The sequence below is a fragment of the Erithacus rubecula genome, assembly GCF_903797595.1.
Source record: "Erithacus rubecula genome assembly, chromosome: 3".
Taxonomy (NCBI): Eukaryota; Metazoa; Chordata; class Aves; order Passeriformes; family Muscicapidae; genus Erithacus; species Erithacus rubecula.
This window is the reverse complement of record NC_136689.1, coordinates 15,238,956-15,252,659: the sequence shown is the minus strand read 5'-3', so window position 1 is coordinate 15,252,659 and position 13,704 is coordinate 15,238,956. Positions and strand designations below refer to the sequence as shown.

At 34.0% G+C, this 13,704-nt stretch overlaps 1 protein-coding gene across 2 annotated transcripts in view; it reads right to left on the bottom strand.

The window, feature by feature from the left end:
• Window positions 1–13,704, bottom strand: part of MPP7 (MAGUK p55 scaffold protein 7) — a 145,938-nt gene that overhangs the window by 15,879 nt on the left and 116,355 nt on the right. The window contains exon 13 of one of the 2 annotated variants that reach the window (XM_079299632.1): window positions 6,972–7,010. The exons of the other annotated variant lie outside the window; for it this stretch is intronic. Within the exon in view, the coding sequence (XP_079155758.1) occupies window positions 6,972–7,010 (39 nt within the window). The remainder of the gene's footprint in view (window positions 1–6,971; window positions 7,011–13,704) is intronic. 2 annotated transcript variants of the gene reach the window in all.

Below are 13,704 nucleotides of genomic sequence, written 5' to 3'. Positions count from 1 at the left end.
AGTAAGAAAATAAGTCTTCTTAAAACATTTGAAAATAGCTTCTTCCAAACATTCAAGGATTGGAGCATGGAATAAAAAGTGCATTACATGTTTAATAAGCCAGGTCATTAGAATGACATTTCCCATGTTTTTAAACTGTATCAGGTATCTATTTAAACTGCAAAATTAGGATTACCAATGAAAACATAACCTTTGCAACAACAAACTGCAAAATGTAATTGCAATAAATTGTTAATATATTTAGATTATTTAGACAATTTGAATAACTTATAAATTGACATATATATACACAAGGCAATTCATGTAAGCTGGAGTCTTATACCACATCTAATGCATGTCTATTAAATCACCATGGCACACAGACATCAAATACAACATAGGATAGAAACATCTGGTGGTTGAAAGGTTTAATAAGAATTAACTCCTTGAACAATTGTGTTGTGCTTAGCTCCATGCTGACAGTATATTAAAAAAGTGCATTAAACCTTTCCTGAGTATATTTAATTGTCAATCCATAGTTAAATTACAAAATACTAGAAACATCTTAGACAATACAGTACCCATATTATGAAATTTAGATTAATATTACTATTAAATCTATATTTATAATTGCATCGACCATGTGATGTCTATTGAGCCTTCTAGAGAAGACTTGAAGTTTCACATAGCTTTTAAGCATTTTCAAAGGAGAAAATCATAGCCATTTTCAAGCAGAGCAGCACAAAAAGCCCGTTTTACACTACATGTCAAAAACTAATTTACTTCTCTGTTAATCGTTACCTCAGAGTTTTTCAGCTAAATCCTTTATATTACATTACATTAAATTTTACTGCTATCTCTACAACACCACTTTTGTTCTGTAAGGAAATATAGGAAAGACTGCAAAGACTGCAAAACTGATTTCACTATCTAGGGGTAGAATAAAACACAAGCTACACTTTAAATACTGGAAAAATTGTTGGTTGTTTCCCCCCCAGAACACTTAATAGATAGTAAACATGTGCAAACTTCTGATGACCCCAGATTTTCAGCAAAATATTTTCATATTCTTATAACAGCACTTATGGTTAGGTGTTTGAGAAGTAATCATATTACAATTTCTTCTTCAAAGATAATATCATGCAAGTTCAAGACTCAGTTCAGCAAATACTTAGCACCAGATCTGAAGAGAAATGCTACAGGGCTTAGTTATAGGCTTAGAGTTTTGCACATATACAGCTTAATTGAGCAAAAATCGTCACAGAACCTGGACTACAGAGGATGTTAACCAAGTTATTCAATTGATGTGAGCCCCTATACCTATCTACAACAATCTACAACACAAGCATACACACAAAAGGTGAAGAAAAATTTCTTTGAGAATACCATGATGTCAACCCATTTATATTCAAAATACGAATAAGTAAACTGAAAATCTATGACAAAGGAGAAGAGCTATCAACCACAGAAAGGGCAGATGGTATTTTAATGAAGTACAGTATAGTCTAGACTAAGTAGGAGATAGGCTGGAATAGAAAAAGAATCAAAATATGAGATATGAAAACATAATGAAATAGACTGGGTTATGTTATTTTATTATTTAAATAATGTTAACATTGAAGTGGCTGCAGTCAGAGGTAGAAATGCTCTGTTAGAGAGCTTACACACCCACAAGAGGGCCTGGGAAGTCTTGCCTGCTCTATGGTGAAGTCCATCACAACACAAGGATGTTCTTTTGATCATAACTACATCTAAATGTTTAGACAGCTATGTAAAGAAAGGTTAAAAGTAGCTTTAGCAATACTGACTACAGACACATGAAGCAAGTTACAAGTTTCCTGAGGCCTCATCTAAAATTATTATTAAAAAAACCCCAAATATCAACAAAAAAAGTTGCCCCAAAACCTAAAAATTATTCTGCTTGTTCTAATTTTTTCCTTCATAATCATTTTATGGAAAAATAAAAACTAGAAAAAAAATAAAGATGAATTCTTCACCATTCACTACTAAGTGGTTTACAAAATTAAGAGCTTTGTTACAAGACCAAAAATCCATGTACCTGGAAAAGGTAAAAAGTAAGGATAACCATCAAATGAAGCTACATCAATGGTCTCCATTCCAATTTGGTGTTGACCTTACAATTAACAACAGCTCCCTGCCCTGATCAGCTGTCTCAGAATGCCATTAGAACAGCTTCTCAGTCTTCACTTAAATGATGAACTGTGCAATCCCATTTTTTCTGCTAAATCTTCCTATCAATTCAATCCCCACTTTTAGAAGAAGTAAGAACATTTGCAACTTGTTCCCCTTTTCTCCAACCAAATTATTCTCACTAGCAAACTATCAGGTGGTAGATTATTTAAGAAGTTTCATTTCTTTCATTCCCTGAAAAAGGAGAAAATACTTCAGCTCTGTCTTCAGGCTGATTTGTCCCTTGTCACTTTTACAGGCTCCACAGAAAACATAACAAAGACTCTGGTGATATGATTCCAATGCTAACATGTGCTTCCTTGAATAAAACATTTGATATTTCTGCCACTGAAACTCACTGGTAAAACGAAAACAGTAATATTGTTCTGTATATTAAGGAAGCTTGACAAGAAGTTCAACCACAACTTAGACATTACAGAATAAAAAAGATACTAATTGAAAAGAACAAACATGAGAAAAAGATAGAAACCAGAGTAAGGCTGACTTCTCTGCAGTGTGCTGGTGAAGATGCTCTGTAAAACTACTGACTATTTAAAGTCTGTGATATGCTGTTTGTTTTGCCACTCTATGACTATTGTCAATCTGAAGTTTTTTAAACTGTTCCACGAAGTCCATCCTGAACAGCACCATATAGAATCTCAAGAAAGTTTGCTTTAAATAGCATTCAAACCCACAGAAAACATACAGTTCCAAGAGGAAGGATGAGACTGTTTCAAATACATCCTACACTTTTATGATACTGCTGCTGCATTCCTGAATGCATCTTCATTCTAGATCACTCATCATTTGCCTTTAAATGTCCTCTTATATATGGCTTAACTTTACTGTGACCTAGAAGCTGTTTTATAGAAATGCTAATATATATTTTCTATTGAATGTCTGCCTTTGTAATTGCATTTTATGTTGGGAACTATGACTGCACAAAAATATTAAGCTGAACTGAAAACATATTGTACTTCTAAGGAATAAAAACATTTATGAAAAGGCAAAAATATTCTACCAATGTTTGCATATTTTATAGTTTTGAAAACATGAAAACCAAACTTCATATATTTAAATTAACAATGGAGCATCATTAAAAATATAGTGATGATTAATACAGAGAACCAAACCCAATATTAACATGCAATAGAAAATGTTTCTATAAAATGATTTAGGTTAAAAGTAAATTTCTATAAAGAACAAAAGGAAAATATATTGCCTGCCTCGAATATTTGATAATATAAACCTTGACGAATATGAAAGGAGCTGCAGGCTACACTGTCTGTGAAATATGGGTATCAGAAGAGATTATCCTTAGCTGCCAAGTATGCAGACTATAAAATAAAAGGGAAAAATTCTGTCACTAAAGCGACATAATCTCCTGAACACTGAGAAGCTTGCACCAGCTCACTGGTTACAGCTACATGACTAGAAGCTTACTGAACATGCAAACCCATAAACTACTGCTGGAATGTAACAGATTTGGTGAAATAAGAGCAGGCTCTGGGAAGAAAATATTAAGAACAAATGTTCTCAGACTACTGAGGTCTTTAAAACTTAAGACTTCTCAATAGGAAATAAAAACAAGAAATCATTACTGGTAAACTTAATTAAGGCCCAACAATCAAAGAGAAATCACTTAGATCTCTAAGAATGCAAAAAACATCTTAGCAGAAAAGTTTGATTATTCTTATAACCATCAGCATTATACATTTCATGTTCTCAGAACAACATTCTTACAGAGAGAAATTCAGTGGGGCCTCACAGAGAAATCCAAACTGAAAACAGGTAATGTGTGAACCTGCCTGCCTTGCAATATTCTAAAAGTATGATGATGTAAATAGCTGTGCTTATTTACATTTAATGACATAATGCTGAAGAACTGCAACTATGTTGTGTAAATTTCAGTCCAAATATACTAATAAAACCAGAAAGTTAATTTCTCAAATTGAGGCAGATAACACTAACAGGAAATAATAAAATGTAAATTCATGCATGCTTCATAAATTCACAAGTAAGACTCCAGAATTCTGTAAAGCACTTACACAGGCTTTTGTTAATTTTCATTCATTAAAATAAATGCTTAAGTATGTATTTAAATTACATATGTTCTTCACTGAATTTAATTTCATCTTAGATTGAACAACTTCTATTTAATTGTAAATGCATTTAAGAGCACCCTTTGTATTCATATTACTGACAAAAGTAAGTTTGGTACCATAGTCATTATCTAGGTTTGTATGAACATAATATTTTTACTAGATATTTGTGGATATTATTTTTCCCCCAGAATATTGGTATTTTTTTAAACTGGCTTGTATACTGAGGATTTCTATTGTTACACAGGAACTGCACAAACGCAGAGCAGACTTCTTACTCCGTTTGCTTCTGGACTGATTCCCAGCTTGCACATTTAGACAGGGTTAATAAAAATTTAGATTATGTCTGGATTTTAAAGACGAAATTGAGAATAGTAAACAGATGATATTCATCTATATTTACTGTATGTTCATAAAGGTTTAAGCAATGTAACCAGAATTTAAGCTTGGCAAACTCCTAACGTTTTCCTCAGCAATTCCTCAGGAAATTACAGCAGAAACATACGATACCATACTGCGGCTTAAATATTAGAATTTGGTGAAAAATAATTAAATTTATCTGAGTCACTTTAGAGGAGAGGGTTCAAATTAATAGCAGTATAGCCTTGGATATAAAAGATTTGACCCCAAATGGTTTAGACATTTTGCCTTCTGATGACTCTTTTCCTCTGCTCTTCATGACCACTTTGTATGTGTCTGAAGTACACATTCTTCCAGAAGGGATTGGGTATTCACACAATAATCTGGTTCATGGATTGAAGTGCCACAGCCATACATATGGTTTGTGAAACAAGGAGATTCTGGAGTGCACGAGACAATGTGAAGTATAAATCACTGTGACCTGTTATGACATGCAAAAGAATGGCAACATCAACTTTCAAAAGCCTACCTGTTTGTTTTTAAGATAGGAAAGTTTAAAACGAATGATTTTTAATGAAGAGTTCAAAGGAATCTCTAATTTCTAAACCAAAAAGATACTTATTCACAATCGGTGAATATACTTGTGTCCTTACCCCAAAACTGGTCCTAACATTTTTTTTTTTACCTTCTGACTCTCCTCTCTGACATCTCATTCCAAAACCACACACCCAGCATGAGATGGCTGAAGGTACCACCTCTGGACTGCTGACAACATTCCACTACATGGAAGCTTTCAAGAAAGAAACCATTGCCTGAACTGTACTTAGCAATTCTGAATAACTTTTGTAAAGTTTTGCCTAAGTAAACTACAACCCATCTTAATTTTTCGTCCTTTGCTTCTGGGACAACAGTAGCTTATTCCTGAAGACACCTCCTTCCTAAGATGTCCATGTCTTTTTGGTAACTATTGACCAGTATGTTTCAGTGAAAAAGGTTGCAGTACCTAGAAAAGGTGGATTATGTTTTGTTACCTTCATTCTCAAATAAAGCAGCAGCCTGCTAAAATATGATTGCAAAACATGATAGTCTCACCCTAATAATTTATGCAGTATGTATTTGTATACAGAAAGAAAAGATTGTTGGGGGGGTGTTGTTCCTGTTTCAAAGAAATTATTTGATAGGGAAAATGAATTCAATCTGGAATCACATCCAAATTATCATTTTCCAAACATACTCAATATTTCAACACAATTACAATTCAACATTAACTTAGTTGATGACTTAACAAAGGTAAGAAGTGTATTTTCTGCATGATCAGATAATCACAAGTTCCACAAGCACAGGATGCACTTATACCACACTAAGGTTCTGTAAAAAGGTCAAAGTTATTTCAATGTTATACTTTGTGTGTACCTGATATCATTTATACTCCACATTTAAAACCATTAAAGTGTAATGTGAAAACAACTCCAATTTACAGCATTGGTCTAGGATGTGTCAGTGAGCCCACTGGCTTGGAAATACTAAAGTACTTTGACAAGTTTCTCCCCACTCCTCTTGTAGTAGGAGGATGAAAGTGTTGGGAAAAGGGCTGGTTGCCACAAAATCTGCTCCAGCCAGCCTTCAGTTGGCAGGAATTCTGGACAGTTTCAACTAAAATATTTTTACATAGGTTTCAAAATGGCACAAATTAAAAAGTTGAAACATATCATGGAACATTCACCTTTTTAAAATGTTACTTTTGTTTGAAATTTGGAATCTTGAAAATGAAGCCAAAGGACTCTTGCCCTTCCTCTTCCCTATTCCCTACAATGATACATTGAGCTCAGACTAGCTTTAAAGCTAAATTTAAGCTACTGAGTTATTATGACTGATATTTTGTAATGTGGAAAAAGAACTGTTGCCTGCAAATTTGCTCTGTATTCTCCCTGAATCCTCCCGAAATGGTTAGATAGACATGTACAAAGAAAAAAATGCATACACAAAACTTGAATAAAACCTTGAGAGTATATTTAAATAATTACTCCAAATTTTCATGATACAGTAACCTTTTTGTTTCATTAAACACATAGCTTGCTTCATGTATTTTAAAAATTTTGACTTTAAAATCAAACCAGTATTTTAGTAGCCTATGTTTAACCAGGTAAAGGCATACACTACATAAACCCTTTATGTCAAATCCAATGAGCCATGTTTAAAACCTTAATATTCATGCACTTGTCATGCAGAGTAAGGACATTTGTATGCAGATTACCCCCAAAAGCAAAGTGCACACAGTAGCTCCAGGGAAAAGAAGCTGAAAGAAAGGAATAAAATTGTCTATTGTAACCAATTGCTCACCTAGATAGGATCCACTGTTGTGACCAGCACATTCAGCATCTTCTGGACGAAGGGTAAAAGCATACAGAATAAGAGCCAAGAAATAAAGCAGAATAGTTAGAAGCCCAGCAAAAAATACGGAAGAAATTATTTTTTAAATGACAACTGTACAAAAGCATAGCATTAAAAGCCTTCAATAAGCCATTTTCTTAAAAACATAAAACAATATTTATTGTTTTATATTTTAGCTGGACAAATTCTTGGTTTTTGCAGCATGCACACTGATCTTTTTACCTTTTCAAGCAAAAGTTGTGATGATAACAAACATTCTAAAAAAAATTCTAACACTGTATTATTAATGTTTTATCAGTTAATAGAAATTATGCCACTTAAAAGAAAGTAGAACAATTTGATGTAAATGAAGATTTTTTTTTTTAATTATACATTATCAGACTTTAGCTTTGGCTCACTGGATTAGACAGAAAGGTTTTTGATCAAAAACACATCCTCTTGTTTAATATAAAATAGCTATAATGTACATTCTTACATGCCAGAGGCCCTTTGATCAAAAATATGAGCTGCAATTTCTAATGCTTTTATAAACAAAAACCTCTTAAGTTAAAAAACAAAACAAAACAAAAAAACCCCAAAAACCCCAAAAACACACCAAACCAAGCAAAAAACCACAAGAGATCAGCTGCTATTGCTTTAACATAGGCTGCAAACATAACAATAACCAGCTACCCTCAGAGGGAAACTTAGAGGGAAACCAGTATTGATGATACCACATAGATGAGCCTTCTACCATCTCAGAGAAACAGTTTGTCAGTATTAACTAGAAATGCAAGATCTCTCATGGCCATGTAATTAACTTGGAACCATCTCCCTCCTGCCCAGCTCACCAAAGTGCTGCCAGTATTATTGTATGATACTGCTTTTCTATATGTATCTTGTAGACGTTCAAGAGAAAGAAAGCAATTTAAAACAACAGTTCAAATTACTGATCATGAAATGAAGCAACTAGGAATATTCTGGTATTTTTATCTACTTTAAAACATGATTCAATGTATTTGGTAGCAATGTAAAAGCATCATATATATAACATCTCTTAGAAACATTAGACTATATTGAATTTAATTCTAAACACATGTTCTCTAAATAAAATTATTGGGCTATTCAGGGAAACTTTTATACATGTACCTTCAATTTCCTCTGAGAAGCACAAAGGAGAAATAGGAAAGGAAATCATTAAATGGAGTGAAAACATAACTTAAGAAAGAAAAGTTAAATCGAAGAAGAAAAATGCACCTACCACACTCAACCGCTTCCTCATCTTAGAACAGCCAAAAAGACAAAGTATTATTGTTTAATACTTCATAAATAGGAAAAAAATCAAGTATGTAAGCTACTCTCAAATTCTCTTGACAGCACCTATTATATCAAGGCATAGAGCAATACAACCAGTAGTGAGTTGAACTACACTCAGAGAAGGATGTAAAAAGACATTGAAATACTATATGCACTTTAAACTTCCCATATGTGATTCTTCTACTATTCATTTGGTAGAAATTACCTTACCCTGTTGTCATGGAAGATCTCTTTGGTATTAAATGCAAAGTTTGCTAGTTCCAATTAATCAGGCTTAACCAAGAATTTCTAAGAATCATGACCATGATCTCAGTATTTTGCTGCACTTACAGCACAGCTGGGACTGCCTAAATCACAGATGGATTTTGAAAAGGTTTTTTGTTTATGGCTTTTTTTTCTTATCTTTTTTTTTAAGTTTATAATTGCAACTGAAAACATAGATCTACCGAAGACTTTCTTCTTACCTATAGTGAATAAAAAATTTCTGCTGCTTCAATAGTAGAAAACATACATTTGTGCAATCATCTTTGGGGTTACACAGAAAAGCAATATAAATATAATGAATTTTTGTTCACAAAGATATTATATACTAAGGTTAAGATCTATAGAGAGATTTAACAATCTACCTCTCATTCAAATTTCCTTTAGAATGTGGAAAAATGCACCTAAAATATAATAATTTCAAAGACTTTCCATGAAGTGTGTATTTTCTCAGAATGTGAAAAACTATTCAAGAGCTATTTTACAACCTTTTATGTAAAACTAACGTACAAAACAAAGGCTAGATCAAAATTCTCCTGAATACATGACCACACAGAAGAGCTCTTTCATTATCGTGAAATGGACATAAGGGTCCCTTCTGCTGCAGAAAAAATATTGTTTTGTACAATCATTTCTTGATACCATTTTTTTGAGGACTTAAATTTTAAAATATTAATTTGGAGAACTTTTCTGAATCTTATTTAAAGTTTATTTCTATGGTCAAGGTGATCATATGGTTTAAGTTGGCTGGAAAGTCCTCAATGGTGAATATTCCTTGGTTGACCACATCTGCTGCCTTACATGAGTGTAAAGAGTTTTATGGTTTGAAGGTGAAAGTATTAGATCAATTTTTCTCTCTTGATCTTAAAAGTTCCCAGTTCTTGACAAATGGCCTAAAGCTGGACCTAGAACGGCAGAATGGAAGGAGTAACTCGTTACTCCTTCTCTGTGATGTATGACAAATTTTTCTATACTTCCATTTCCATGACTTTCAATAGACTGCAATGTATCTCCTGAAAGGGAGTCACTAATGCTCAAGGCCATTTCACATAAAGAGATTTTAAAAGCCTCTTGAATTCAACGAAGTTATTTGATTCAATCAGTGAGTGTGCATTTTAAAATACTGCCTGGTATTTTATCACTGGTAACAGGTAAACCCACATTTATGACCATGAAAACCCAGAGCAGGAGTAAAGGAGGATGCTATGTACACATGGACAGAGACCTGTCCAGGTGTACATTAGCTCAACCCTGAGCACTGCAGACCTCACATCCTGCAGGTGTGGTACATGCTGGAGTTACAGCATCATTCTCAAGGCTGAGAATGCTGAAAGGAAATCAGGCTTCTGGGCTACTCCTGCCAGGAAACAGAATATACTTATCCATAAATGAAAGACACTAGGATTCCCAAGTGAGTCAGCTGATCCCAGCACAAAGCACAAGCCAAAATGTCTACAAGCTGGGGTTTAATATTGAGATAAAGGCATTCTGAACTTCTTGTGTTTTGTTAAAAAACTTCCTTCTTAATACTGCTCTTAACTTTCTTGGGCTACTATTAAGGTTGAAAATAACAGTCTGTGATGAAAAGATCTTGGAAATCACTGGGTTTTCATAGCTTAATGCAGCTATAAACAGTTATCAACATGTAGCTTCCAGTTTTAACTTTACAAGGAACTTTACCAGAGCTATTGCCTGTCCCTAGGAAAGTCAGATGTTACTTGCCAGGAAACTTTGTATTGTGATTCACTACCATAAACAGCTCTGTGCATCTGAAGCAGCTGTATGCACGCAACAACTATGTGCCCAAAGTTCCAAAGTTTTGAGACATGAAAAACTGGGGCCCACGCAGTTTCACTAAATTGAAGTGGGCTGAGAACGGAAAAGTCTTCAGCTGGAAGGGACAAATTAAATACTAAAAGAGGTCAAAGACTAAAGAGAAGGAAATCTGATGGGAAGTAGGAAAACAAAAGCAATAACAAAATGAAAAAATACCCAAATCCAAACCATAAGGGAACATGGAATAAATAAAAGACTGAGAAAAGAAGAAATACAATCAATTGAATGTATTGTGGTAAGAAGGGAGTGGAAGTTCCAAAGAAAATACTCATGAAACAGGTTTATGAAATGACAACAAAGCTATAACAAGACAAATGGGAAAAAAGAAATAGGAAACACAAGCACAATGGAAGCTTAGGTGGTTTTATTAATTTCAGAAAGATTTCAACATAACCAATAATGCTAAACTATAACAATGAAAACCAGTATCATATACACTGTGTTTTTGTAAGTATTTTAACTGAAATGTAATCAAGATTTGGTTTTTGGAGGCCTCACCTAAATTATACTACTTAGGAAGCTCAAAACCAGGGCCACTTCCAGAAACATTCTCAACTCTTTGGAACAGTCCAACACCAGATTAAGATTTTTAGCTTTTGTTGACTTTCTTTCCGAAGTATTTCCACCAAGCAATTTTACTTAAATGTTTCTCAATCTAAAATTAGATCCAGCAGCTCTGTTCTAGTTTCTTATCACAAACAAGTTGAATTATTCCTTAAACTATAATAAGCAAGCAATTGTGATGTGTAATGGTCAGCATTATAGTGAATATATTAAACACTCCTGATTTTTTAGTGATGATAAGTCCCACATAGCAATCAACATTTATACTGTTTAGGACGTTTTTATGCTATGGAGTTCTGTAGATTGAACGATTGATGAACATTATGTTCATGCAACAGGAAATTTAAGATGATCAAATTTAATTCTCTCATAAAACCATCAGATAACAGTATCACTATGAAGATAATTTGGAAAATGAAGAAGGATAGTCTTGCAGTGAAGGACAGATCCATTTCCAGTTCTGTCTCACGTGACCTTGACTCAAATGTCATCCAGCTTCAGGTTTCCTTAATTTCTCTGTGGTAGCAGGAAGTTAAGATTTGTAAGGACAGGAGACTTCTGAACAAAAATGCTAATATGCTAATTTAACTCTATAGGTCTGGTTTATTTTTTGTTTATACTCGTAACTACCTGCAGGTGGGCAATCAAGTTTCAAATATGAACACAGAAAAATACTGAGAAGAAAAGCAGCGTTAAGATTGTGCAGCAATTATAACAAGCACAAGAATCCTACTACACATTTTTCCTAAATGTTTGGTCTTCAAATACAAGTAGTACAAAGCATTTATTCTTTTAGCCTGTTTAATTTTTTTTGTTGGCAGAACATAATCTTCAATTCAAAAGACACTCAACTATGGGTAAACTGGGTTACATCTTGTTTGAATGAAAACCATGTGGCTGCAGTTAAGCCTTTCCTCCTGCTCACACAATGCCAATCATGTATCATAAATCAAAACTGAAAGTAAAATGAGTTTTAAGTCTTAGAAAAACTATATGGTGATGGCTTTATCACAGTAAGTATTTACATTTAGCATTAAGTACACAGAAGAAATGTATTTTCATGGAAAAGACATCTCTGAACAACTCTATCTTATATGCAACATACATATATTAAACTGTACACACAAGATATGGGTATACACACATACATATGAACACAGTGCACAAGCTGACAGAGCTTACAGGCTACACTAGTATAAAATATAAAGTTACCAGTAATTTTCATCAGAGACAACACATACATAACATAGGAATAAACACAGTAACCACTGTGAAAGCAAAATTATACTGAAGGAATATATTTTCTTGCCTGATTATTGCAGTTTATAACAACTGCAGAATGTTAAGTTATTTGGTTGTTATTCAAATATTTTTTTCCCTTAAAAAAAACAGGTTATCACTTTTGCCTACAAATTAAAGTAAGCTACATGTGCAAGAATGACCAAACCTGTTGGCAGTATCTATTCAGTCTGAGCATGAGTAGCCTTTGCATTGAAGTTAACAGACTGGGAGCTATTAAACAAGTAATTCTTCCCTGTACTGTCTCATGTCACTCCAATTTAGCCAGCATGCAGCAACTGGAGAACTCACAGAGGCAGCTCTGGCTGACAAGCTGTCCAAGCTAAGATGACCACCTAAAGCCAGGAATGCTGTTAAGTATTACTGAGGAATACCAGGTGAGCAAGTTTCTGCACAGCTGGCACTCAGCAGTGGCTCACAAGCTCAGACACAGAAGCCAATTGCTGCCAATTGTAGACACATCTACAGAACCTCCCTCTGTATCTCAGAGAGTTTCCTCACACCCACTCAAGTAAATGGCTCATTTACCATCCCAGCACATGCAGGGTTAGTCCTACTCACACAATCTCATGCAACTCTGTTCCTTTACTTTCATTCCATTTTCCTACCTTTTTTCCTATGCTGCTTGTTCTTACATTTTTTCCCCAGTATAATTTCCCCACAGTATTAATGTACATAACTGATTTTTGCTGAAAAGTCATTGCTGTTAAGTATGGAAAAAAAAGTTGAAAATACTTCAGTGATTTGTTATTACCCCATTACTTCTGCACTAACCCTAAGTCTGGGAATTAACATATCAATTTTATCAGCAAGTCAGGACACCTAACAACCACTTATCTCATGCATCAAATATTACTATTGACTTACTAAGGTTTTCTACCAAAACCAGCAAAACAAATCAGGTCAGAGTTCTTGTCAGTAATTTTTGCATTCACTGTTTCAAAGACTTTTACAAAGTAAATATATTAGAATTTTATGTAAACAGAATCAACAAGCAACTGAACTATTGCACAAATAGTGACTATAGCAATACTCCTGCATAATACTGTTAATTGCATTGATCTAAGAATTTCAAAGCCCATCCTCTGTGGGATTTTGCTTGATGGGGCTTATGGACAGTTTTTGTCCATGTGTTCTTCCATTGCCCTTTTTGCAATACTTCCTCCTTTTATTTACCCTCAATACAAAATTTCATTTCCTCTCTTTTCCATTAATTTTTTTATTCCTACTTTTTCTATATCTTCCTCTTGTCAGCACAGGGTCCACCTACATTGCCAGTTTCCTTCAACTTCAGTCCCAGACACTATTAAACTGTGCATCTTAATTTTCACACAAGGAAGTGTGATTACACTTACCTTTCAATAAGGAGTGTATACTGTTCTGCCCCCTTCTCCAGTGTACACATGACATGTTTTTCACTTTAACT